This window comes from Caloenas nicobarica, chromosome 27 (assembly GCF_036013445.1).
Source record: "Caloenas nicobarica isolate bCalNic1 chromosome 27, bCalNic1.hap1, whole genome shotgun sequence".
NCBI lineage: Eukaryota > Metazoa > Chordata > Aves > Columbiformes > Columbidae > Caloenas > Caloenas nicobarica.
The window spans coordinates 1165322-1191481 of NC_088271.1; the positions used below are offsets into that span (position 1 = coordinate 1165322).

General features: G+C 54.5%; 3 protein-coding genes across 10 annotated transcripts in view; 2 read left to right on the forward strand and 1 right to left on the reverse strand.

Moving 5' to 3' along the window:
- RFX2 (regulatory factor X2) overlaps nucleotides 1-11686 on the forward strand; it is a 50229-nt gene extending 38543 nt beyond the window's left edge. For all 8 annotated transcript variants that reach the window (XM_065652539.1, XM_065652535.1, XM_065652541.1 and 5 more), the window contains 12 exons: nucleotides 226-407; nucleotides 2498-2617; nucleotides 3673-3788; nucleotides 4020-4138; nucleotides 4462-4574; nucleotides 5378-5529; nucleotides 5958-6055; nucleotides 6691-6840; nucleotides 7495-7703; nucleotides 8026-8179; nucleotides 9425-9467; nucleotides 9609-11686. In XM_065652539.1, coding sequence (XP_065508611.1) covers nucleotides 226-407; nucleotides 2498-2617; nucleotides 3673-3788; nucleotides 4020-4138; nucleotides 4462-4574; nucleotides 5378-5529; nucleotides 5958-6055; nucleotides 6691-6840; nucleotides 7495-7703; nucleotides 8026-8179; nucleotides 9425-9467; nucleotides 9609-9718 — 1566 coding nt within the window. In that variant the 3' untranslated portion in view covers nucleotides 9719-11686. The remainder of the gene's footprint in view (nucleotides 1-225; nucleotides 408-2497; nucleotides 2618-3672; nucleotides 3789-4019; nucleotides 4139-4461; nucleotides 4575-5377; nucleotides 5530-5957; nucleotides 6056-6690; nucleotides 6841-7494; nucleotides 7704-8025; nucleotides 8180-9424; nucleotides 9468-9608) is intronic.
- A 1654-nt stretch (nucleotides 11687-13340) lies between these two features.
- LOC135999257 (la-related protein 6-like) lies at nucleotides 13341-15303 on the forward strand. Its single transcript, XM_065652825.1, has 3 exons — nucleotides 13341-13507; nucleotides 13778-13988; nucleotides 14305-15303. Exons 1-3 carry the CDS (start codon nucleotides 13341-13343, stop codon nucleotides 15301-15303), a joined length of 1377 nt encoding a protein of 458 aa, XP_065508897.1.
- Nucleotides 15304-18181: 2878 nt separating this feature from the next.
- DUS3L (dihydrouridine synthase 3 like) lies at nucleotides 18182-24826 on the reverse strand. The gene is made up of 13 exons (XM_065652559.1): nucleotides 24751-24826; nucleotides 23999-24311; nucleotides 23191-23760; nucleotides 22493-22534; nucleotides 22245-22397; nucleotides 22030-22146; nucleotides 21795-21860; nucleotides 21608-21718; nucleotides 21131-21227; nucleotides 20767-20842; nucleotides 20287-20475; nucleotides 20072-20200; nucleotides 18182-18315 (listed from the first exon to the last, which is right to left on the reverse strand). The coding sequence occupies exons 1-13, from the start codon at nucleotides 24783-24785 to the stop codon at nucleotides 18243-18245; spliced, it is 1971 nt and encodes a 656-aa protein (XP_065508631.1). The 5' UTR covers nucleotides 24786-24826; the 3' UTR covers nucleotides 18182-18242.
- Nucleotides 24827-26160: the final 1334 nt, after the last annotated feature.

The window sequence follows — 26160 nt, forward strand, 5'->3', positions numbered from 1 at the left end:
GGCTTATTAGCTTTGGGCTGGGGGTCCTTTTATAAAGATGCAACCAGCATGAGTTATATAAACTAACTTATATAAATTAACTACCCGGCGTGAAGTTCTCTTGAACTCTGACTGTCAGATGGGCTCTTCTGACATTTGTGCGTTGCCAGTGTTTGATGCGGCCCGTTCCAGCCCTCTTTAGACTTTCATGTCTTCTTTATTTCTTTGTGTTTTCCGCACATAAAGCTCCAGTGGTTGCTGGACAACTACGAGACGGCGGAAGGCGTCAGCCTCCCCAGAAGCTCCCTCTACAACCATTACCTGCGGCACTGCCAGGAGCACAAACTCGACCCGGTCAACGCCGCTTCCTTCGGAAAACTCATCCGTTCCGTGTTCATGGGGCTGAGGACTCGCCGCCTGGGAACCAGGTTGGTGTACGTCTGTGTTTTTTTCACAAAAAAGCTCCTACAACTCTTCTCACACGTGCTGAGAACCTACCGAGCATCATTGAGCAGGTGCAGGGCTGCACTCCGAGATCTACGGAAACAACGAACCATGATCTTGTGCGAAAAAAAAATTTGCTTTTCTGAGGCACAGGAGTAATTTCCATGTGTTGTGAGGCAAAGCTGCTTTCTGACCATGAATCAATAGTGAGAGGCGTGACAATAATGTGAATTTCAGACACACTCAGGGTCTGTGGTGACAGGGCCTTGTCCAGCCACACAGCGGAATTTGGTCTAAATCCGTTTCCTAAGGAATCTAAGAATGTCGCATTTGAACCTAGGCTGCTTCTCATTCCATCACCGTGTCAGAAAGGTGAAGTAACTCGTCTTCACAGTTGCCGCTGTCACCTCCAGAACCCAAAATTCTGGTGCCGTCCGTCGGGTCCAGTAAAGTTCCTCATCACAGATGAGACCAGAACCTGGGCCCACATCTTTGATGCAGACAAGTTGTAAATGGCTTATCTCTTAAATTCCCAAAGCGGTGGGCTGGATCTTGTGACAGATTTTCTTCTTTTTAAACATCAAAGATCCATATGATGTTACAACAAAAGCGCAACATAAGAAAATATACATGCTGTAATTACAGATGTGTCATTCAAGGGAGCAGCCACAGCATCTGCGCAGCTGAGTTTGCACTCACAGAGAAACAGTGATGGCTCTGATTGCATAAGGTTTTATAATAAAATTCGAACTTCAGTATTTGGTCTTCTAAACGAGAACAAAACCAGATGTGTCCAGGGCGTTCCACAGCTGGAACGTGGAAGCAGCAGTTGTAGGAAGAGAAAGGGAGAGTCTGAATTTCTGCAGATAAGTTCAAGTGTGGGAGCTCTGAAATAATTTCTTTAGAGGAGAGAAATTCTTTAATCCTTATCAAGGATTATACTTTAATCCTATCAAAGATGAAAGAAAAAACAAACAAGAAAAACCAACCCACTTAAAGTTGCAAGTGTGCAGGCTGGGAAGGATACAGTGAACCTCAATAAAACTGTCCACCATTATTTTCTTATTCATTCATTTAGGTTATTTAATTTGCAGGCGCTTAAAGTCACTTAAGATTTGACCAAATCGTACTTCATGCCCGAGCACTCAGCGTGTGTAAAACCCTGTGGTACAGTGACAAAGACTGAACAATTCAACCATCCCCTTGAAAAGAGAGAACTCCCCCAACAAGGAGGAAAGGCTTAATTCTTTGCCCCATATTTCTCTCTCAAGTTTCTCTATATAATTTTCCAATGGGGAGCGTCACTGAATGAGTTGGACACACTGTTGTTGTGTATCCATGGCTGCATAATTATCCTTCTTGCTCCCAAAAGCAGATGCTTGGGGATTGAAAAATTCCAGTTTGGTGGAAAAACTTGAACTGACACATCTGTCCAATGTGATGGAAAGACATTCTCCCAAGGAGCATCGCAGCAGCTGTACTGACCAGCAAAGGAAAATGAATTACGGCCTCTTTTGCTTGCAAACAGCTTTCGGTTTTTACAAAAACTACAAAAACGAGCGACTCCAAGAACAAAGCCACATCAAAGCCCGTTGCCATTGCTGTGGAAGTGCTGGCAACAGAAAGACATTCTTCTTATCACAGCTGACTATTCAGTCAGGCTTGTTCTATCCAAGTCTAGACAAAGATGAAAGTTTGTTTTTATGGAAAAAACAAATCCTTAAACCCTAATCAAATAGCAGAGTGTCCCCTGAGGTCTTTCTGTCATTCTGTTTAATAACACTTTGTATTATAACCCTTGTCTCTTCTTCTCTGATTACCGCGGGTTACTTGGAACAAACCTTGTTGGGTTTTAAACGTGGATGTCACTGAACTTTGCGACATGTGGTTTTAAATTTTATAGGGGGTGATGGCGTTCATTAGTTCATTAGTTCAGCCATTCAAATAGCACTTGGCAGCAAACTGGTGTGTGCTGTAAGAAGTAGAATGTGTTGTGAAGACAAGCTGAAGAGTAAATTGTAGGACTACAATGTCCTTTCCATTGACTGAGCAATTTTAACGCTGATACTTCCAGGGGAAACTCCAAATATCATTATTATGGGATCCGTCTCAAACCAGAGTCTCCACTGAACCGCTTGCAGGAGGACACGCAGTACATGGCCATGAGGCAGCAGCCCATCCACCAGAAGCAGAGGTAGGTGCTCCTGGCAGTGCCCCCGATGCTGCTGTGGGCAAGGGTCCTGTCCCAAAGCAAGCCCCACATCCCATCTTGGGACCTGGATTGGGAGCAAAGGGAGCGTGTTGGGACAGTTCGAACCAGAGCTGAGCTGTGGAAGGGGGAGCTGCAAGTCACTGGGTGCTCTGAGTAGTAGAAAGGTCCAAAACCAACTCTGGTGGATGCCCCATCCCTGGAGACATCCCAGGCCAGGCTGGACGGGGCTCTGAGCAGCCTGAGCTGGTGCAGATGTCCCTGCTCATGGCAGGGGGGGCACTGGGCGAGCCGGGAAGGTCCCTCCAACCCAAACTTTTCTATTATTCCATGAAACAGCATTTTTCTGCTTATTCTGTTTGCCAGCGGCTCGATTCAGCTCTCTGTTACAGAGAATGGCACCATATGTACCACTTTTCAATGCCTCCCCCGACCAAACTCTTTTAGGACCTCGGCTATGGAGTTATTTGTGCCAAATCAGTGTTAAAAGACTCGGGGGCTTCTGTTGTGCTTAGATGGGTTTTGCTTTTTGTTTGGGTTGGGGTTTTTTTTCCGTGCAACAGCTCAAGTTAAATAGTGCTGTGCTTAGTCTTGTGTCTGAGTAATTTGGAATACAAAAAACAATGTGCAAAGAAATTTGGAATCATCTCCTGGAAGCCTGGACACTTCTGGTTCTTGCTGGAGCAAAGAAGGAGCGGAATTTATTTCTTCACTTCCCAAACAGAAAGTAAATGCCAAAGTCAGCTCCCGAGACTGAGAGTCTGCACTCTGGCACCCGCTCCAGCTCTGCTGCTTATTTTCCTTTTTTTTTTTGGTTTCACCTTGGCCAAATGTCTTAACCCCTTTGATTCTGTCTTGGGGAGTGCTCATTTTCCCCCTCCGCTCGCATAGGTGATATAAACAGTCAGCCCTCAAACTGCTGGCCTTGAATGTAACCTGGTGTTACGTGATGAACACAAAAGCCTGCATGGCGATGTTGCAGATACCACGTCCGCATTTGCTCATGCCGGTGTTCACCCCGAGCCACGCTCTGATTTCAGGTACAGACCAGCGCAGAAGATGGACGGCGTGGCAGAGAGCGGGTCCAACAGCAACCCGCACCCCACACCAGAGCAATCAGTTGCTGCTCAAAGTCAACATCATCAGCAGTTCATAGGTGAGGAAACTGCTTTAATGTGTCAGATATCTCATGTCCAGGCTTAGAGCTGTAAGAGGAAGGAAGGTTATAACAGGGTGAATCGGGGAAAGCACTGGATTATCGGTCTCATTTCTCCGGTTTCATCCCAACTGAAACATGAAAGAGCCACCAGCGATGGCAGCACCTTGTGCTCTTCTTTAGTCCTACATAACTGAGTTCTCCTCGCTCTTTCCTATTTTTTTTTCCTAGATGTCACCCACGTCTTTCCTGAGTTCCCAGCCCCTGATTTAGGTAACGTCCTCTTACAAGAAGGGGTCACCATGAATGACGTGAAAACTCTGCAGCTTCTTTACAGGCGACACTGCGAGGTGAAGATTTTGAATATTTTTAATCGATTTATTAATTGATGTGGGACATAATTCATGTGCTCATCTTGTATCCCACTCTTAATAAAAGCTGGGATATAACAGGGAATGCTTGATTTGCTAGGGATTGCAACTCAAATATTGCACTTTATGTTATTTCTTCATTGTGTGACCTGGTTTGTGTTACGTTGATTATTAAAACAATGCCCTTTCTGTTATTTTCCTTGTAAATTATTTAATATAAATGGCACCACATGAAATCTATGCTTACCCTGTGTGACAGAATCCTAGCAGAGCAGCTCATGAGTTGTGTTCTTTGTCGTTAGGTGACTTTGGATGTTGTAATGAATCTTCAGTTCCATTATATTGAGAAACTGTGGCAATCCTTCTGGAACCCGAAACCACCAGCTAGCGATGGCTCGACTGCCCTGCCATCCAGGTACGCTGCTGTGCTCTATTTCGGAATGATCCCTTCTCCCTGCTTCAGATATATACAAATATAAAACCAAAATGTTATCCAAGTGGCGAACTGAAAGCATGAGAAAATGCAGAATGTGGTTGCACTTAACAGGAAGTTTAGGTACTTGATGGCCAGTTTCTCCACGTGAGTGTCGTAGGAGTATGGCCGTGGAGTTTATTTACTAAAACTGCTCAGGCAGGGGCTGTAAGTACTTCTTAATAGTATGTCCAAGGCTTGGCTTTAATGATTTTGCTGTAACACATAGGGAAAGGCCCTTCCGAATTCCCGATTCCCAGCACAGTGTCTGAGCAGCTCTGCTTTGATGCCCTGGCCATGCATTAAGGCTTCAGTTTTCTCTGCTTGCTTTTAAACTAAATATCTTCGGCCTTAATCATGCAGAAGAAGTTTTCATACATCTAGAAAGTGAAAATAAGGCAAGCTTGATCAACTGCGTTCAGAGAACACATGCTCTCTTCTCATCAAAACACCAAATCTTTTTCCTTCTGAAAACATTCAAAAGGGGCTAAAGATGGAAAAAGCGAAGCCCAAGCACAGGGAGATACAGATTTGAGAGAAAACTGTGGCCAGAGCTCCCACTCCATGGACAGAGAGGAGCTTGCAGGGTCAGAGAAGACTTGTACAAACCATTGGACATTTCCTTTTGAAAGAAAGATGTCTGGCTTTTTTTCTGCTGAAAACTGGGGTTAGAAATCAAGAGGAGGGGTGAAGGCACTGAATGCAAACCTGCCGCTAACGCTGCCTCCCTCCTCCTCCTCCCGCAGCGAAGAAGAACATGAAGGGACCCTCCCAAAAGATAAACTCATCACTCTGTGCAAATACGAACCCATCCTCAAGTGGATGAGAAGCTGCGACCACATCTTGTACCAGGCGCTGGTGGAGATCCTCATCCCAGACGTGCTCAGACCCGTGCCCAGTGAGTATCTCTGAGCTGCCCTTGTCACCCTGTGTGCGGGGGAACACATCTGTCCTTAAAGAGCATGTTATAACATTTGGAAAATGCTCAGGAGGACCATGAATAAGAAAAGGATAAGAAAGAATAATAACAATGAGAATGAGAATGAATTTGTGTAATAGCATTAGAGAGTAAGGATAAGGATAAGGATAAGGATAAGGATAAGAATAAGAATAAGAATAAGAATAAGAATAAGAATAAGAATAAGAATAAGAATAAGAATAAGAATAGTTTGAGTGCATTGCAGGACCCAGCTGATTTCCTTGATGCTAAACTGAGATCACAGGTAACCAGATCAGGGCTGTGCTTTCCCCAGCAGTCCTAAGCTAGAAAGTGGTGCCCAAAAATGAAACGGAACAGCCGTTCTAACTCTGCGAACTTCTTTGCAGGCACACTCACCCAGGCCATTCGTAATTTTGCCAAGAGTCTGGAAGGGTGGCTGATGAACGCAATGACTGAATTCCCTCCTCAGATTGTCCAGACCAAGGTAAGCAGAGGGAGCGCGTTGCGGGTCGGGGATATGAACTGAGCGTGTGTGTGTGTGTGCGCACTGCAGTTTTCCAGTGACTGGAAATCACTGCTGGAGTTTGGCCACATGTACTCCAGACTAGCACAGTGCAATGACTAAATACGAACCAAAATCAGCAAGGAGCGGGAGGACAGGTAGGGCAATTTCTTTGTACCAGAAGCTGATGATGCTCTGGCCATTGAGCCACTCCTGTGTCCTGAAATTGCAGATGAAGCTTTCTGGAAGAAAATCCTTTACTAGAAGGTACAGGACACCTCATGGACTGAATGGCATTGCGGAGATTGAACCTGAGGCTCCCACTCCCCCTCTCCTAAAGCTGCGGATTCTTGCAGCCTGTTCTCACCTTGCTAGAGGCAGAGTGTGAAAACCTGTTAGGTTAATGACAAGAAATGCAGAGGCTGGTTTGCAAAATGCAAATAGATGCTGCAAAAGTGCTGCCCTGGAGTGCTTGTGTGTGTTTGGACAGCAGGGTGGGTGGGACAGTGCGGGTTACCCCAGCTGATGTGCGCGGTGTGCTTGAGCTCAGCACGGGGAAGCATTTCTCCTGCACCCCGCGGGCTCCTGCTCGCCGTGTCCTTCGTGCTGTCTCGCAGGTCGGGGTAGTGAGTGCCTTTGCGCAGACGTTACGGAGATACACATCCCTGAACCACCTGGCTCAGGCTGCCCGGGCGGTGCTGCAGAACACGTCCCAGATAAACCAGATGCTCAGTGATCTCAATCGGGTCGACTTCGCCAATGTGCAGGTAACTTATGGTATTTTTTTTCTAAGTCGCGTTGTATAGAACTGGGACTCTTTAATGAGGTTGTCTCCTTGTAACATATTTCCAATACTAAGAAGCAATTAAATTAACAATTTCATGGGTTTGATGTTACTTTTCCAGGTAAGTCTGACATCTCACTGTGAATAGTGGAGAAGGTACTAAGGAACTTCTGTAAGAAGTAGTGATACCAACGATAATGTAGTTCTAATAATAATATCGTACTGTAGTCTGGACAGGTCAGAGATTTGGCCTGTTGCGACAGGACAAGGGGTGATGGTTTTAAACTAAAGGAGGGAGATTCAGGCTGGACACGAGGAAAAAATTGTTGGCCCTGAGGGTGGTGAGAGCCTGGCCCAGGTTGGCCAGAGAGGTGGTGGCTGAACCATCCCTGGAGACATCCCAGGCCAGGCTGGACGGGGCTCTGAGCAACCTGAGCTGGTGCAGATGTCCCTGCTCATGGCAGGAGGGGCACTGGGGGTGCTGGGAAGGGCCCTGCAACACAAACCGTTCTGTGATCCTGTGATTCAGAGCTCTTTTGGAGTCCTTGTCTACTTGAAATGGAGTTGAATTCCTGGTTGGGATGCACCGACCATGCAGGCTTGGCATGAGTAACTGTTAACCCTTGTTCCCGAGCAGGAGCAAGCCTCGTGGGTGTGCCAGTGCGAGGAGGGCATGGTGCAGAAGCTGGAGCAGGATTTCAAGCTCACCCTCCAGCAGCAGAGCTCTCTGGACCAGTGGGCCAGTTGGCTGGATAACGTCGTCACTCAAGTCCTGAAGCATCACGAGGGCAGTCCCAGCTTCCCCAAGGCAGCCAGGCAGTTCTTGCTGAAATGGTCTTTCTATAGGTAAATTTTCTTTCTCATTTTGGAGATATTTCTGCACCATGCTAAGGGCATGTAAGTAGCTCCTTGAAAAGCCAAGGCCGAGTTCTTTACTCCCATGCAATCTGGTTAACTGCTGCTCTGCCCTGGTACAGAAGGGGGTGTTGCGTTTCAGGATGGTGATAGGATTCTTCATCACCTAATTTCTTAAAGTGCTGTGATACTCGGGTTAGAGGCAGAAACAAAGCACCATGTCCCACAGTACCCTCAGGGTCAAGAATTCAGCTCAGCCCTGACGCAAGTGTAAAACACAACTTGTGTGTTTTGTTTCCCTGCCATTTTCCAGCTCCATGGTGATCCGTGACCTCACCTTGCGCAGTGCCGCCAGCTTCGGTTCCTTCCACCTGATCCGCCTGCTCTATGACGAATACATGTTTTATCTGGTAGAGCATCGTGTTGCCCAAGCAACGGGGGAGACACCCATTGCTGTCATGGGAGAGGTGAGAATTGCTTATTCCCTAGAAACAAACCCAAGCTAAGCAGCGCTTAAAGAGATACGGGTTGTTCACAAACCACACTGTGAGCTGAACACATTTTATAACAATCAAACGGTAAATCTGGCACTTGGCTTGCAGGCAGGTCCTGTCCTGCTTAGGTGAAGCCTCATCCAGTTTTTCACTCTGAAATGCACAGATCTAAAAGCCCCTGATCAACCTCTAACAGCAATATAGAAACTACTGTTACATTAAAACTGGTCTCATTTGCTCCTTGAAGCTCATGCTGTTTTTTTCCTTCCACGGAGCTCACGTAGAGGAGCCAGACAAACCAACTGCCCGGCTTTTCCTTCCCCTTCCCCTCCCGTTAGACCCACGCTGTTGCACCAAGTCAACAGTGCTGCGAGTTTCCACTATTCCCTGCAAAACCTCTGTCTTTAGTGATGTTAAAGGAACATAAAAGGCAGAGAGCGGCTTGCAGCCAAACGAAGCTGTGGGAGGCTTTCTTCCTTCAGTTTTCACCTTCATAAACTCTTGCAATATTTCTCTTCTCCAGGAGGAGGCTGATTCTCCCCAGCAAAACAGGATGAATCGTGTCCTTCCATTTCCAGTGCTCGCTTTAGAACTCCTGCTGTCCTCAGTTCCTTCTGCTGCCCAGCTTTGCCTGGCTTTTCAGCATTATTGTTATAGCAATTTAGTGTTTCGGACCTCGTCATGGGGGGTGACAACACGTCTCTAGAACCAAATTTATCCCCAGCTCTCAGGTTATACTGGGCCTTGCAAGCCAAAGCGCTCTCCTGCTGTGAATGCCAAGGCTTTGCAGAGAGTTGCAGAGAGGTGGAGTGATGGTGGAATCCCAGGGGAGGTGAATATCTGGCATGTCTGAGCAGCTGCGCAACAGCTGCAGGGGGCTGGAGAAAAGGCACCGTCCTTTGGTCTTGTGACAGCATTGGTCATGACTTGGGAAATGGAAAAATTCCTCCTCTTGCCCTTTGATCCAGAGCTTGATCCTGCCCTGGATTCTTGTGTGTGGTGGTTGCCCAGAGGTTTAAATGGCAGTGGCAGAGTTTTCCCCAAAACTCTTCTTGGATTTGCTTTCTGCTCTTCACCGCCAGCACTGCTCATGCTTGTGGTTTCTCCCGAGCGCTTAATCTGCGTGTTAGAATTGCTCGCAAATAGATGCCAACTTGCAGGTCTGGCACCTTCGTTCTCCATCAGCCTCATTTACCTCGTAACTCCTTTTTCTTGCAGTTTGGTGACCTCACATCGCTGTCCCCAACACTGCTGGACAAAGGTACCTCCTGTCCCTCCAGGGAAGTCCCGCTGGGTGAGGGTTGAGTCGCTGTGGGAGGGGGAACCCAGTGCTGGCTCTGTTGGGTAGAAGAACCTCTTCCCCTCCGGTCCCTGCTCTCATGCCAAGGCCTGTCCTTTGCAGATGACATCAGTGACCTGGGCAGCGAGGTGGACACGGACTCCCGGAGCGTGGGGGAGCCGCTGGTGAAACGGGAGCGCAGCGACCCTGGCCACTCGCTGCAGGAGATCTGAACCAGGGACTCAGCTTTCCTCTGCAGGACGAAGACACCCGGAGCCAGGTTTGACGGTCGCAAACCTGAGACTCCCCGTATCTGCGTTACTAGTGCCTCTTAGTTTCTCTTTATGTTTACTCGTGTTTGAGGATGGGCTCCCGGGGTGAGCCCAGGCGGGCAGTGGGATGGGGCTGGTTTTTGCACCTGCATCCTCCTGCACGGCTACTGCCTGGACAGCGAAGCTCCAAAGTCTACAACCGATCAACGGAAGCCTCCGTGGTCAGCAGCGATGGGATGAGCGTGCCTAGGAGAGGATGTCCTCTCCAGCCTGAGAACGCGGGCAAACGAGGCTTTCTCTTTCAGGGAAGGTGGTTTGCATTTTCTTCCCCACTTCTCAGACTTCACTGTGATACAAACTTGAACCAATCAGTGCCCAAGAAGAAGGAAAAATACTCGACCCTTCTCCTCCAGCCTTTCCAGACAAGCTGTCCTGGCTCTGACTTTGCCAAATCGGTCATGCCGGGGAGCGCAGGACAATTCGTCTCTCTCACACCCACCCGGGGAGACGGCTCCGGGCTGCATGTCCAGCTTGTCCTGCTGGAGCGGAGCACGTGTGTGCTCGGGGACCCACACGTGTGTGCTTGGGGACCCACGTGTGTACTTGGGGACCCACACGTGTGTGCTCAGGGACCCACACATGTGTGCTCGGGGACCCACATGTGCTCATTCGGGGACCACGGAACGTGTGTTCCCACCTGCTCCCGCATCTCCCCAGCTTGGCCTTTCATCGCTGGTCCGCGAATGCTCCCGGGACACTGTCAGGACAACTCAAGATACCAAAGGACTCTGAGGAAGTGGTGGCTGGTGGCAAAAGCGTGTTTGTTGCCCCCTGTGCTCTGATGCCCGTGGGCAATCCCATGAGCAATCCCCATCCTCTCCAGGGTACCCAGGCAGAGGGGAACTGCTCCCGCGTCCTGGGTTTTGTCAAATTCTCGCTCGGTGTCCGCGGAGCTGCACCGGGAGCGCGGGCGAGGGTGCGCGACTGCAGTGCCTTAGGCCGGGCCGTTGTGCCCGATTCCCCTGCTCTGGGCCAGCCGGCGCAGCTCAGATTTTGGTAGAACAGCCCTGGGTGTGCTCCCCATGCCGGTGCCGTTTCCCGTTGCTGAATCGCTTTGCCTTCTCCTGCGGCATCGTTGCGGTGGTGGCTCCCGCGGGGCCGGGCTGGGGGAGCTGCTGCCCCACAGGGGTTCGATTGTCCCTTCCCATGTCCGGGGGGTCTGGGCTGATGTGGACAACAGGGCAGAGGAGGGGGGTGGAATCTGTCATCAAGCCAAACTGCAAAAACAAAGCCCCGGGGCAAATCTTTCTGTGAATAAAGACCGTGTCATAAATAGCTTTTATTATTATTCTTTCTAATGATACAGTATTTGGTGTGAGCTTTTCCAGGGGCCTCGTGTACATTTGCATCAGAGTATATTCTATCCAAATATATTAGTTACTCATTCTGAATGATACTAAGGTAGCTGTGACACTTTAAAAAATCTTGCTAATGGAAAGTAAAAAGAAAGTGTGTGTAGTGGCACATCTTTCCCTCTTACTGTCCCGTGCTGTTGTCTGTCAGGGTGATGTTTTTCTGTAAATGTCTCATATCGAAGTAACAGGAGACAAGTGAGAAAGCTGGATTTATTTGTAAATAACACCAATGAACACTCCCTGGGTCAGAGTCCGCACTTCAGGTCCTGCTGATGAGATTAAATGGTCTAAAAAAAACCCCAAAGAACAACTGAGCAACCAAGGCTTAAACTCCCCTGCTCCCATGGAGTGTGATGTTCATCCCAGCTGGCGCGTTCTCTTCTTTACGGCCGCTACCAACCCAACCCAGCGCCTTCTGCTTCCCACGGATGCGCGAACGAGATGCTCTGGAGCTGTGCAGCACTGTGCGAGGAGGACACCCCATCAAATGCACCAAATTCCCAGCTGAACCTGAATAGCAATAAACATATATGAAATGCTCAGGCCTGTACAAGAATTGTTGTGGTCCCATTTCTTCTTTAATCACTAAAAGATGCCAGGCAGATGCTGTGGCCTGGCAGCACTGGGGGGAGATGCAGGATCTGGCCAGTGTGGCCAGTGTGGTCTAATTGAAGCGGTTTTGGCTGGGGATCCGGTGTGTGCAGGGAGGCGGATTCACCGCGAAACAGCGGCTGGTTTGGGGGGTAAGACCAGAATCCACGGAGGGGGAGAAGAGGCTGGGAGACGAGGCTGCTGCCATGCACGGGGCTGCAAGAAGCACTTTGGAATGATGCTTCCAGACTAACTGTGGAGGATGGGAGCAGGACAGAGGGACGTGACCAGTGACGGGTCCTTGCTGCTGTGACCCCTCGGGAAGGGGAAGGTTTAGCCTCAGCCTCTCCCTTTGCATCCTTTTTCACCCTCCCTCTGGATTGTGCCCAGTCTTGCAGGGGTGGCTGGACCAGCCTGAGCCTCTTCCTTCGGATCCCGAGTCTCAGGGCTCAAACAAGGGGGTTATTTCGCCCGGGGGGGGCTCAGCAGCACCTCCTGGCCCCGAGCAAGCAGAAAGTGAAACCAGCTCCAAACGCTCCCAATAAACCACCCGCACAGCCCAGCTTGGCCTCGTCGCCGGCTCCATCACCCCCCCCAGAGCAAATCCCCGCAGAGGCTTGGTGTGGGCGTCACTGCGGGGCTGGGCTGGAGCTGGGGACCCGGTGACGGCTGGGGGACACTGGGGTGACTGTGCAGCCCCTCGCTGTCCCCAGGGACAGGCAGGACCCAGCGGTGCGCACAGGGGCGTCCGCAGCAGCATCAACACGTTTCCAGCGCAGAGAGAACTTAGATGGGAGTGTTGGGTGGGGTGTGTTAAACTAAAGGAGGGAGATTCAGGCTGGACATAAGAAATTGTTGGCCCTGAGGGTGGTGAGAGCCTGGCCCAGGTTGGCCAGAGAGGTGGTGGATGAACCATCCCTGGAGACATCCCAGGCCAGGCTGGACGGGGCTCTGAGCAACCTGAGCTGGTGCAGATGTCCCTGCCCATGGCAGGGGGGCACCGGGGGAGCTGGGATGATCCCAACCCAAATAATTCTATGATTTTGTGGTTCACAGCGGCAGTTCACCTCCGTACTGGGTGCCACTGTGTGCTGGTACCAGTATCAGTAGCTCTGTCTCTGCCCCTCCGCCTGCCCGGGCTCCGGGTCACAGCAGGAGGGACCCGGCTGCGCGGGGCTCAGCTGGGGCTGTTTAACCCCAGACGGGTTTCACCTGGAGCCTGGTGGGTCCATAACCACCCACCTGGGCTCTTTGTGGGCAGCTCCCCTTATAAACCAGCAGCCTGCTTACCCTGAGGGCTTTTTCTTTTTTTCTTTCCCTTTCTTTCTCACTTTGTCTTTTAGGAACCTCAGTTTGGAGGTGGGGAGGGTTGGGGTCTGCTGCCTGCGGGTCTCTGGGATGTAGTGCCAGGATTTTCTACCTTTCCCAGTGCTGCCAAGCAGGTAAGGACACAGCAATGAGCTGCCTCTGCTCCCCCATCCCTGGGCTGGGCTTGTGGGCTCTGCCCCAGGGCTGGCTGCAGTCAGGCGGTGTCCCAGCCCTGTCCTTCTCCTGTTTACTGTCCCAGATGAAGGACAATGTCGTCATGTAGCTCTGGAGTGGCCCTGGGGCTCGGTTCCCAGCCCAGCCGCAGCAACTCTCTGATAGTGCAAAGAAACTCTGTCCCGGCGCTGAATGTCCGTCCGCCCCGGAGCCGCTCGCTCACCCTGCTCAGCCGCGAGGAATTCTGCAAGGGCTTCAGTGGGTACGCGGCTGTTGGGATGTGCGCGGGGTCTCACCTCGTGTTTGTCCCCGAGGGAACGTGTCCCTTGTCTGGGACGGGTTTAGGTTCACGGTCTCAGCAGCGGGAGCCTCGCAGGGCGCAGGCTGCTGTTGTTCCCCTGTGTTCAGGGCAAGGCTGGTGGCGCTGGCTCTGCCTGGTGTCCCTGCTGCCCTCACCATCGTGGCGGAGACCGGGCAGCGCTGACATCCCAAAGGCCACCAGCTCACGCCTGTGTCCCCGCTGCTCTGCCAGGAGCTTCCGCAACATGAGCGATGCGTTGGGGGCCGATCCGTTGGGCCGCAGCTGCTCCATCCCCGACCCACAGCTGGTCCGGAGGATCGTGTCCCAGGTGGAGTTCTACCTTTCCGATGAGAACCTGGCCAAGGACGCTTTCCTGCTGAAACATGTGCAGAAGAACAAGATGGGGTTTGTCAGCATCAAACTGCTGACGTCCTTCAAGAAGGTAGGTGGCCCCCGGTGCCGGCCAGCCGGGGTGGGAAGTGGCCTGCACGTGGAGGGTGTCCGTGTGTCTGGGTGTCCGTGTGTCTGGGTGTCCTCTGGCTGCGTCTGGTGGGGCGCATGGGGAGGTCCAGGTTGCCATTTTCCAGAGGCCGTTGGGAACCTTCTGCAAACTCCAAAGACGCTCATGTGGCAAGGGGATGTTGTTTTGCTGTGGTTTCAGGTTGGTGGGGTTGCAGCCTGCCCGGACGGCAGGTTTAGGGTGGTCCCTGCCTGGGGACGCTCATGGGGATGTGGTGGCCCCCCCGTCTCTCCCACAGGTGAAATACCTGACGCGCGACTGGCGACTCACGCTCTACGCCCTGCGGTTCTCGGAGCTGCTGGAGGTGAACGAGGAGGGCACCAAAGTGCGGCGGCGCGTCCCCATCCCCGAGTCCCTGCTCAGCGTCCCCCCCAGCAAACTGCTGCTGGCCTGGGAGCTGCTGCCCCGGGAGCAGGACGCGCTGTCGCCGCTGCAGAAGAACTTCCTGGAGACCATCACGAGGATGTTCAGCCCCTTCGGCGCCATCGCCTCCATCCGCATCCTGCGCCCGGGCCGCAAGCTGCCCTCGGATGTGCGGAAATACGTGTCGCGCTTCCCCGAGCTGCTGAGCAGGTGCTGCGCGCTGGTGGAGTACGAGAGCCTGGAGAGCGCCCGCAGAGCCTTGGAGGAGCTCGGCCGCCGAAGCCCCCCGGGCGGCGAGAGCATCAGGGTGGTCCAGCTCAGCGGGAAGGGCTCCAAGAAGAAACCCGAGGTGGAGCGGGAGGCGGTGGAGGAGCTGGTGGATCAGCTGGGTTGGAAAGCACAGGCAACAGCCACGACGTTCCCCTACGGCCTCGGGGACTCGGTGCTCGGCAGCGGTCGGGAGCTGGATGGTGCCTCGGCGTTGCCGTCCCTCCTCCTGAACGAAGACCCTTCGGAACCCGCCTGGCCCAGCAGCGACTTCAAGCCCAGCGGCTGGAGCGACGCCTTCACCGGATCGCTCCTCACCAGCCACCGCTTCCCTCCCTTCGGCACCAGCGTGGGCACCGGCGGCTGCTTCAGCCCCAGCCCCGAGAGCCCCCGTGGCGGCTGGGGGAGCGGGGCGGCCGCCTGGGCCCCCTGGGGCGGCAGCTCCTCTCCGGGTGCCAAACCCCCCCCCGGCACCTCCCCAGCAACAACCAGGGTGTCCGAGCTCCTCGGGCTCTGCGACGGGGTCCTGCGCCTGCCCCACGGCCCCGGTGGCACCGGTGGCTTCTCCAGCAGCATCGGGAGAGGAGAGCTCGTCCTGCAGCACTGAGGCTTCTTTACGTTTGGGTTTGGGCATTTTTTTGTTTTGTTTTGTTTTCCTCCTTTTCTCTCTGTGCCCGCCCCAGAGCTGTGGGTTGTGGCGGTGCAGCTGCTCCGGGGACCCGAGTTTTGGGCCAGGACGATGCTCGGGGTGCGATGCTGAGCGGCAGCAGGAGCTGAGCCGGCTGCGCTGCCACCGGGGTCCCGCGTGGGGACTCGATGCACCTGCTGCCGGCCAGACCCGCGGAGCTGAGGCCGCTGCCCGAAGGCGCCGGGGGCTGCAGCGGCCCCAGGTTGTGGAGCTGGGGTGGGAAATGAGCAATAAAGGGAGATGAGGTTTCCAGGCAATTTCTGGCCAGCGCAGTGATTTGTTGGGCGGTTGGTGGTTTTCTCCTGCAGCCGGACAAGGGCAGGAGGGTCCCTGCCCTGCAGCCCCTCCCTCGCCGTTCTGGGGGTGATTTGGGGTTATTTTGCTGCAGCAGGGAGGCAAAGCCGGGTCTATGGTTCCTGGTGCCCCCTGCATCCCATCCCACACAGGCACAGAGCAGTTCTGGAAAAACTGCATTTAATGGGGGCGGGGGGGAAAAAGGTCCCATGAAAGCCACTCCAACCCCCCTCCCCCCAGTACAGCATCCCCTCCTCCCAGACCCCACCTTGAACCCCCCCATCCCCTGCTCTGCGTTTAATCCCCCCCTCCCACCCACCCCCTGCGCTTGCTGGGGGGCTCTGGCGAGGGGCTCTGTCCCCGTTTGCGCCCCCGTTTGCGCCCCCCGCTGCTCTGCCGGCGCAGCCCGGGGTGGGGGCAGCTCCATCCCTGCGTCCCACAGCTCGGGGGGCTCCATCCCCAGGACGTAGAATTCCTCCATGCTCAGAATGGCTGCTCTGACCTCGGGGACGCTGTAGTCGGGCGTCAGCAGGTCCTCGGGCAGTGCCAGCGAGCCGAAGTCCCGCTGCGGCACGGCTGCGACGGTGCCACCGGGCTCATCGGGCTTGGGGACACCGCTGAGAGCTTCCTTGCTGACCCCCTCCGCGTCCACGGAGCAGCCAAAGAGCTTCAGGGCATCTTCTAGAAGGACCTTCTCGGGGACTGCGAGGTGGCTTGTGGGGTCCCCAGCGGCTTTGTTGTGGGGGGCAGCCGAGCAGCTGGGGGGGACGTTGCTGCCCAGGGGTGTCCCTGCAGCGGTGGCCTTGCTGGAGATGTTCAGGCGCGCAAGTTGTGCCTCAAGGTGCCGGTAGCCGGGGGTGGGAGCTGGCAGCACCCGAGGGGCTGGGGCCACCGCCGTGCCCTGGTGGTTATAGGGGACGGTCCATTGAACGCGGAACACCCGGGGGTCAAAGCAGCAGCCGCACGGTGCTCTCTGCAGCCCTGCGTGGGGAGAGGGAGCCGTGCTGGGCCGGGGGACCCTCCATGGACACCCCCGAGCCGGCCCCCATCGCCCATGTCCCCGGGTCTGCTGGTGGCCGGGGCATCCCCATGGGGTGAGCTGCTGCGCGGGGAGCGGGGCTGCAAAGCGGGAGGAGACGCGCTTCTGGGAGAGATGGCCCCGGGTACCGGGGAAGTTCTCTGGAAATGGGATTTTCTGGGCACACATCACCCAGGCCAGGGCCGCCCAGCCGTGCTGGCTGGACCCTGTGCCACGTCTGCCTGGGGACAGGGGTGGTGGGTGCTGGGAGTGCCCGGGGTTGGGGATGGTGAAGGGGCTGAAGGTGCCGGGGTGTCCGAGCAGACGGGGTGCCGTACCTGCCGGGGGGGCCGGGGGTGCCCAGGCTGCGGGGAAGGGCTGCTCCTGCCCGGGCAGGGGGCACAGCGGGGCTGAGCCTGCAAGAGAGACAGGAGCCATGGCCGGCGGTCACCTCCGCTCCTGCCCCCGGAGCGTCCCGGGCTGGGGGCTCGGGGTGGGTGCCGACCTGGGGGGTAGAAGGTCTGGGGGAGCACAAATGGCTGCAGGAGCCGCAGGACCGGGGGGGCCCGGGGGCCGTGCGCTGGGAGCGCCATGGTGCCTCTGGCTGCTGGTATCTAAGGACTCTTTGGGGTGTCCCAGCAGGGAATGTTGGGGCTCCCCACATTCCGCCCCAGCCCAAGAGCCTCCCCAGCTCCTCCTGGGCAGGGAAAGGGTTTGGAGGGGTGGGCGGGTGGTGGGTACAAACGCTTTTTGCTTTAAATACTATTTTTCAGGAGGAAAAGGAACAAGTTGATGCAGCTGAGCTGTGTGTGGGGACCCAGCTGCACCTTGTGCCACACGGTAAACACATTCGTGCCCATCGCCTGTGTTTCTGTGTGCTGGAGTGATGCAGAGATAGGAAAAAGGGACCTCAGGGACACAAGGGAGCGTCACACAGCGTGTGTTCCCCCAGACCTCGCTGCAGTAGTGCTGCCAGGTCTTTTAGTCCCCTGACCAGGACACACAAGCTGCCCTGGATCCCCCTCGGGGGGGGCCGAGCTTTCCCCGGGTGACACTTGGGAGGAGACGGACCCCACCATCGAGCACTCCCCAAAAAAAGGGCTGGATGCCGCTCATCTGACGAGATGCTGGGGCCGTTTGTGCTCTGCAGGGCCCCAGGGATCGGGTGAGTACATCGTACACGGAGCATTTGGCACCGCCAAGGACATCCTGGGAGGAACAAGAGGCCTTTTGCTCTCGCTACGTGAGCAGGGTCTGGCCTGGGGGAGCCGGGACAACTCCTGCCGCGAACCGGAGGCCAAAGCTCTCTGGTGGCCCGTATCCTGTTAATTAAACACGCTGTTCTCTATTAGCGAGGCACCGCTGGCCGCGGGGCTGTCTGAGCCCATCTGCTGCGGAACTCGTGGCAGGGACTCTTGCTGGGGGCGTGAAGACAACCACGCTTCTAAAAACATAAAACTTTATTTCATTTTGGAGCGCGGCTGAGCCAACCCGCCCCTCGACGCCTCCGCTTGACTCGCCGCCACGGGAAAGGGCCCCGTCAGCCCTATCTGTAGGAATTGGCCTTGTGTTTGGGCAGGAAGGTGAAGCTGGTAGGTACAGGTCCCAGAAGCATCTCACTGGAAGAAAGAATAAAACAAAAAAACAAGGAGAGGTTTGCGTTGAGTGCACCAGTACCTGGTTATTTTATGGCTGTGGCTCTGCGGCGATGGTGACTACACTCAGATGTCTCAAATCAAGACTTTAATCTCCCAAAATATTAAGGCTGCTGCACAAAAGCACCCCGGTGCTGAGCTTTAACCCCAAACCCCAGCACCGGAGGGACGAGAGCAGCAGGTAAGGGCAACGTCCTTCTCACCGGGGAGTCCCCGAGGGTCGGTGCCGGGCTTGGTGACCTGAACGCAGCGTCACCGCTGGCGAGGACGTGCCAAAAACCAACACGAGCCTCCGAAAAGCTCCTCTCAACCTCTCGCTGTGCTTGTGTGGAGCCAAAACCCTGTTCGTGCCAAACTGCGTTAAGGTCAGTTCCTAAAATGATGTGAGCCAGTGCTAGCGCGATCAGATTTAGCCTCGCTTAAGACTTGAACTATTTCGCACTTTGGAACACACGTCGTATTTTCAGTGCAGAGTAATTTTCTTTGGAGTCAAGGAGGTTTAACTTATTTCCTGGATGCTGGTTCAACGCAGCATCACTAAAACTTTCCATAAGACATGTCAGGGAGGGGATCCCAGCAGGGCACGGAATTGCAGAGCAAGAGCCTGAATTTACAGCACAGAAGCAGAAACGGGTTGTGTTCAGAGAGCCCCGCTTCTGCTTATTGTCTCCTTAAAATCAACTTTAGCAAATAAACATAAGTTGCTTTAAAATGTTGAGTTCTTATGGCTATAAATGTCTATTACATGGCACTGTAGAGACCACGGGTTACAAAGCTTTGCGCAGCCTAATGCGGGCAGGTTCCACTCGAAAAATGGCATTTAAAAAATTCTGACAAAAACTTGATTAACGTGGTTTTAGGCAGCTGTTCACAGTCCTAACGAAATGGATGAGGATTAGCAAAACCAGAGAAGGCTGTAGCCGTGCTCTATTTTTGCTAATCTCTGTTTCCGTGAGACGGGAAGCAGCAGCTGGCTGCTCCCGCTCGCGTTTGCACCGGCTCTGGGCTTGCAAAGGCGTTCCAAGGCAGGGCCTGAGGACTCGCAGATTTGGGGAAAAACAGTTTCCTGCCCTTTGTTGCATGAATGCAGAAGCCAGGTAATGAAAAATGGGGAAAATGCTCAGCTCCTAACTTGGGGAGGGGGACTGTCTGGGCAGAGCACGGAGGGATCTGACACCAAAAGCCTGAGACGTCCCATCGATCCTACAACTGTCCTGGGATGAACAGCACTGGGGAGGCCAAACCTCGAATCCTGGGGGCAGTTCTGGGCCCCTCACGACCAGAAAGGCCTCGAGGTGCTGGAGCGAGTTGAGAGCAGGGAACGGAGCCGGCGAGGGGCTGGAGCACAAGGGTGATGGGAGCGGCTGAGGGAGCTGGGGGTTCAGCTGGAGAACAGGAGGCTTAGATCGAATATTGGGAACGATTTCTTCCCAGAAAGGGCTGATCTTGAGGGGCTTTTCCAACCAAACTGGTTCTGTGGGAGGTCAGCTATGTGAGATTTGCAGGGGATGACCTGAGAGAGCTCTTTATGGCAACTTCGAGCTCAGCTAAAACCTCGAGGTAAAGCGCTGCTTAACCCTCACTGCTTTCTTACAGCCCCTTAAACTGATGGGCAAGAGCCACCACCCCCTCTTTGGAGGACACACGTGGGCACAGTGACTTTGTGGGGCTCTGCCCTGCCCCTTCCTACCGATTTAACTGAAATCCAACGCTTTCTTACCTTATTTTAATCCAATCGTCCACGTTCTGGCTCGCCATCAGCGTCTCCAGATAGTCTCTCCCCATGTAGTAAGGCGGTCGCTCGTTAATTTTCTGAGGTAGATATTCTAATAAGCCGACTGGAATGTACCTGCAGTGAAACAAAACAGCAGCGTGTGCGACGGCTCAAACAACGCGGGTTTGCTGCGCCGAGGATCCTCCCAGCTGGGCGGTTACCTGCAGAGGAACGAGAGCCATTCCAGCAGGAATTTCCTCGTCTTCTCCACTCCCTGCGTGTCTGAGCCCCAGTGCTCGAGGCCGTAGTTGGTGAAGTCTTTGAGGATCTCAAATCTCTCACTGGAGGAGATATCCCAGTGTCTCTGTTCCTTAATTTCAGTGAAAAGCCACGGTTTGATGAGTGCCCCTCTGTAGCGAAAAACACATTGTTATTCCCCTGACTGATGCTTCTGACTATGCCAACTAATTTAAGAGACGTTCCAGCACTTATTTGCCAGCCGGTGCTGCTTTAATTTTTATTTCAATTTCAACAGGAACCTCCTGGAAGTTCCCACAGATGCAAAGTGATTTTACCAAGTTTCAAAGAGAAGTTTCACCAAGAAGAAACCTCTGGTGTTTCGGGTCTGTTCAGATATTTAATTCCTTTTTTACTCTTGCACCAATCGAGCTCAGAAGCGAAGGGGAAACACAAGCACTTGCCTTGCAATCATGATTCCCGAAACGCCCATCTGCATGGCTCGATTAGCATCTTCATAAGACAAAATATCACCGTTTCCTGTCCAGAAGGGAGAAGCCAGAGATCAGAGCGATACGCGAGGGCAAGTCAAACTGAGTGAATCCAGGCATGGGATAAAATTCAAAAAAGACACAGGGTCCAAGAGCCAGACTGTCCAAAGAGCTCCACAGCTCATGTTTCGAGCCCCCCAGGGATGTTTCTGACACTCCAACCTCTCCTTCAGGCTAAATGTCCTTGGGAGCCTGGTTTTTTCAAATTTTTTAAAGATATTTCGAATGAAACATGCAGCACTTTCACTCCACGTGACAAAACGAGAGAAACACCTACCAAAAAGAGGCAGGGGGCTGGCTATTTTGGCACATTCTGCTATGTAGTCCCAGTCCGCGCCCCTCGTGTACCGCTGTTCCCGGGACCGGCCGTGAAGCTGGGGAAGAAACTTGCAGTGAGACCTCAAAAAATGCCCCGGAGGAGGCAGAGCAGACTGGGAATGCTGGAATAACGGGCTTCAGCAAAGGAAATGACACTGGGCAGGGGTCAAGGATCCCTCTGGAACGAGGTTTATTGGGCTGAAACCTCCATTCCAGAGCACTGCAGGAACCGTCTCCCTTTGTCATGGATACAAAGCTCAGAAGCACCCAGGAAAACGCTCCCTGCACCTGAATTTTTCTGTCATTAGCAGAAAACACTAAAAGGTTGTACGCAGCTGGGCAAAGGTGTTTGAAAGAGCCGCTGGGCTGTGGGGAAGGGTAAAGTCACCCCCACATCGTGCAGAGTTCCCCAGACACCGGTCAATGATCCCTGTACCGTGACCATGGACGCTCCCCACTCGCGGATCTTGGGGATTATTTTATGAGCCACATTCATCTTTTCTTGCACCCCCGTCCGTATCTTCACAGTCAGCGGGACGTCCAGCACCTGCAGAAATGGGAGAGTGAGGCAGGAGTCGGCTCCAGCAGCTCATCCCCCGCTGCCGGCAGATGCTCCGACTCACCGAGTTCATCCCTCGGACGATCTGTTCGAACTTGTTGGTCCGAGTCATCAGGGCACAACCTCCTCCCTGGGGGACAAAAAGTGGCAGAGTCAAGATTTTCTGCCTCCTCGCATAGTGAAGATGCTGCTTGGAGCTGCTCCACAGCGGCTCTCTGCTCAGGGGATGCAGCTGAGACTTGGAGCATCTCAAGACTTGGAGAAACAGGACTCACAAAACGTGCTGGAGAACGTCTTACCTTCTTGTAGACCAGGTCAATGGGACACCCCACGTTGATGTCTACAAAGTCCACTTCAATCGTCTGGTTCAGGAGCTCTGCACATTTGGTCATCGTGTCTGGAAACGCTCCTTCCAGCTACCAAAGAGGGGACAGGTTGCCTGTGTTCAAGAAGCAGCTTTTCTCCTCAGAAGTGAGTTCTCGTTTTTTTAGGTTATCAAGGTGACGCCACTCACCTGCACCCCAAAAATATCTTCGGTGTGATGGCGTTTGAGGAGAGCCCACTCGGAGGACTGGCCCTGGAGCAGGTTTGTGCACACAGCCATCTCTCCGCAGGTGACGTCCGCCCCGAAGCGCTTGCAGATCCTTCGGAAAGGGAGGTTACCACACTGGGAGAGACAGCAGAGACATGGTTTTTCAGATCTGCTCTGTTCCAAATGTGGGAACGGCAAAGTTTGACAAAAGTTGAGAATTATCTACTTACTGTGGTGAGTGGAGCTAAGTAGAGCTTGCCTTGGATTTCCAGCTGGGAAACAAGAAGGATGGAGGAGCACGTTAGTGGAGCTGAACCAGCAGCGGTTCAACAGGACGATATTCCAGTCAGCAATTTTATCACTTGCTGTGCATATAACTCAGTGGGAAAACCAGAAGAACACCGGTTTTGTTCAAGAACCTCAGCTATTCCTTGAGAATGTATCGTTTGGATAAAAGAACCAGAAACCGAACCGCTCAATTTGTTTTCACTGCTCAGCTTGGAGAAAACTCAAAGCAGTTACAGACAGAGGGATGCGAGACTGGCTAATGGATGCAAGGACGGAGGTGATGAGGAGGAAGGAGGTGACGAGGAGAGGAAGGAGGCAACGCTTTCCCCCCAGGAGAGCACCGTGCGGTACAAACCAACCAGCCCCAGCCTCAGCTCTTCCAGCAGCTCGTCTCCACCCTCACCGACAGCTCAGCTCCTCCACGTGCAAGGAGCTGCAGCTTCTCTTGGTTCTCCCCCATCCAAGGACACCACCACGACCCCAAGAGCTCACCTTCCTGCATCCCACCCCTCACGACAGTAACGCGGTCCCCAGGCAGCTCGGTCCTCTGCCTCTCACCCAGCGCGGACCTCCCTCTTGTCTTCCCAAGCACAATCTCAACCACTTGACAAGAGAGGCCAGCCCTCAACCAAACTCTCACCTTCTTCTTCTCGCATGCCCGCAGCTTTATAAGATCTTCATCTGTCACCAGGCCCGCTGTTTTGATGGAGGAAGGTTCCTCGCCGCTCTGCGAGGTGTCAGGTTTGGGATCTTCTCCCTGCTCCGGTCGCACAGGACATTCGGGGCCGTCTCCCAGGCCCTCCTGGGCTGTTGTGCAGTTGGACACCTCTTGCTCCTCTGCAGAGCACCCTGTGGCTTTGCCGCCCTTCCCACCATGGCCGTGGGGCTTGGCCAGACCGCGGAGATACTCATCAGCCTTCTTGAAGCCGAACTTCTTCTTGCGCAGCTGGTGCTGCAGGTCCTTGGAGAGGTTGTTCCTCACCAGCGTCTTCCCTTCCCACTGCTTGGCCAGGTCCGCGTTGATGATGTTCTGGTAGCTGTCGCCGAGGTGGGCCTGGGCAAAGCGGCAGGTGACACCGTAAACGCACTTGCCGAAGGTTTCGAAGAGCACGCAGCTGCGGCCCAGGTCGCCCGGCTTCGTGGCCATGTACTCGCCGACGTCGTGGAGGAAGCGGCACCGCGCGCCGAAGTAGCACTTGTCTGCACAGCCCTTAAAACGATAAAGAGGAGGGTGAAACCTCTGCCCTCTGCTTGCCCACCCAGGCATGCCAGGGTTGGAGATATACGAGAAATAAAGACCAAGGACATTAATGAACGGGGTGAAGAACCCAGTTTTGAGACAACACCAGTATCTTCCAGTGCAGGCGAGGTGAGCCTGGGTCTGCCCTGGCCCAGAACTGCTCTGAGCACCCATCGCTCCCCGGGAACCCCAGAGCCCCGTGTCCCACCTGCGTGACCGACGGGCACAGCCGGTTCTGCTCGTAGCGGGTGGGTTTCATGCACGGCCTGCTCTTGTTCTGCCCCCGCGCCCGCTTTCGCTCCACCGGCTCCTTCTCCGCTGCTCCATCCTCCTCTCGGCTCTCCCCGTCCTGACCCGGCTCCTCCGGCCTCACCCGTTTGGCGGGGGGCTCGCTCTGGGGGCTGCCGACATCCTCATCCTCACCCTTCTGGCCCTCCTCCCCGTCCTCCGCAGCCGCCCGGCTGCCGGGCTGGCCCCGGGCCCGCAGGAACGCGTGGAACTGCTCCTTGGACGTGAGGAACCTGCGGGGACACGGCGCCGGCTGAGCCAGGGGTGGCCGGGACACGGGGATGGCGGGGGGCGCCAAGCGGGGGGCTACGGAGGGAGCGGGCATGAACCGGGGGGGCTACGGAGGGACCGGGCATGAACCGGGGGGGCTACGGAAGGACCGGGCATGAACTGGGGGGGCTACGGAGGGGCAGGACACGTACCGGGCTGGGGTTGTGGCTGGGACGGGCACGTACCGGGGGGGATCGCGGAGCTGGGCACGTACCGGGGAGGCCGTGGAGGGGCCGGGCACACGGCGGGGGTCACAGAGCGACCGGGCACGTACCGGGTGGGCAGGACACGTACCGGGGGGATGGCCGTTCTGGACACGTATCGGGGTTATGGATGGAGCGGGCACATATCGGAGGTTATGGGCGGACAGGGCACGTCCCGGGGGTCGCGGGCCGCACTCACCGGGCACTGACCGGCGCCGCCGCCGCCGCCGCCATGCTGCCGCACGCCGTGATGACGCGCGGCCACGTGACCGCGGGGCGGGTATAAAAGGCCCGGCGGAGGCCCGGCCGCCTCACAGCGGCGGGACGGGCGGGCCGCGGACGGGGCGTGCGCTGCTGTGAGCTGAGGCCGTTGTGTCTTCGGGGTTTGGGGTTGTCCTCTGGCATTGGGTTGTAGCCAGCACAAAACTCCAGAACTGAGGGGCTGCCACGGATGCCTGTTGGTTGTGTTAATGAGCGGCGAGCAAGGGCTGGAGCTTGTGAGATGAGAGCGCAAAGGCTGGCCTTGGCCTTGGTCCGTGGGTGGAAGCTCGGGCTGAAAACCAAACTGACGTGCCGATGTTGGATGTGAGATGGTGCCCGCTGAGCTCTGCTCCCTCCTCTGTACTTCCCCACGTGTTTGGGACACTTGTTACAGCCTGTCCTGGTCCGTACCCCTGCCCACCAGAAACAGCCTCATGTGTGACGCTCTTGCCCCTGCCTGGTGTGCGTGGGCCTTGAGCAAGAACTTGTAGCCGGGGGCTTGGTGGGGTGACGTGTTCAGAGCTCTCCTGGATGAGGTTTCCTTCCCAGCTTGGGCTCGCGTCCCTTCCTTCGCAGTGACGCTCCGTCGTCCGCACAAGCCTTGTCGTTTGACTCATGCCTGGCCTGGGCTACCGAGAGGGTGAGAAATAGCCCTGGAGTCCAAATGCAGAAAGACCTGTGCTCCATCTTCTTCCCTCTCCCCTGCACTGAATCCGAGGGCTTTGCAAAGCCCTTTTATTGGAATAAAATATGAGCACAGGGAAACAGGCTGGAGTGCAGTTCCAGCCCTGCGTTGTAGCGCGGGTACTGAGAAGAGGAGGCAGAAAGCAGCTTGTGGGTTTTGCCTTTAGGGGCTGCTGGAAGCTGGCAAAGAGCAGCAGTGCTTGTGGCGTCGGGGAATTACTGCAGCTTGAGTTTGTTCATGGGCGCGTAAGCGTTGTGTGCGCATGTGGGACGGAGGTAAGACTGCATGTGGGGCTCTAATTTTACTGTTTTCCTGTTTTTGTTGCCTTAGCGCAGTTCTCTCCAGATGCTCCATCAGAAATGCCTTTGGGGGAGCTGGGAGCCTGGGAGGGCGTTCTTGCCTTTGCTGAGGGCGGGCAGGTTGCGTGATCAAGCCACGCTGCCGTGAGAAGAGCTTTTGGCTAATTGGGTATTAATTAGTTTTGGAGAGAAAGATGAGGAATGCGAAATACTATTTTAAGCTTCAGCTTGGCCAAGGGAAGGAAGGAAATGAGGCCCTGGGGGTTAATGAAATGATTTCACCAGTGTTTTTGTGGGGCAATAAGCCTAAAGTCAGAGTGCTTTTGACTCAGTATTCAGCTGAGGTCACAGGCTTTTGCATTTA

Coding starts and splice junctions, on each gene's coding strand:
- LOC135999257 (XM_065652825.1), top strand. CDS start 13,341: ATGTCGTCATGTAGCTCTGGAGTGGCCCTGGGGCTCGGTTCCCAGCCC. Junction 13,508..13,777: donor TTCTGCAAGGGCTTCAGTGG/GTACGCGGCTGT, acceptor CTGCTCTGCCAG/GAGCTTCCGCAACATGAGCG. Junction 13,989..14,304: donor TGCTGACGTCCTTCAAGAAG/GTAGGTGGCCCC, acceptor TCTCTCCCACAG/GTGAAATACCTGACGCGCGA.
- DUS3L (XM_065652559.1), bottom strand. CDS start 24,785: ATGGCGGCGGCGGCGGCGGCGCCGGTCAGTGCCCG. Junction 23,761..23,998: donor TGTGCCCGTCGGTCACGCAG/GTGGGACACGGG, acceptor TATCGTTTTAAG/GGCTGTGCAGACAAGTGCTA. Junction 22,147..22,244: donor AAGATATTTTTGGGGTGCAG/GTGAGTGGCGTC, acceptor CCTCTTTGGTAG/CTGGAAGGAGCGTTTCCAGA.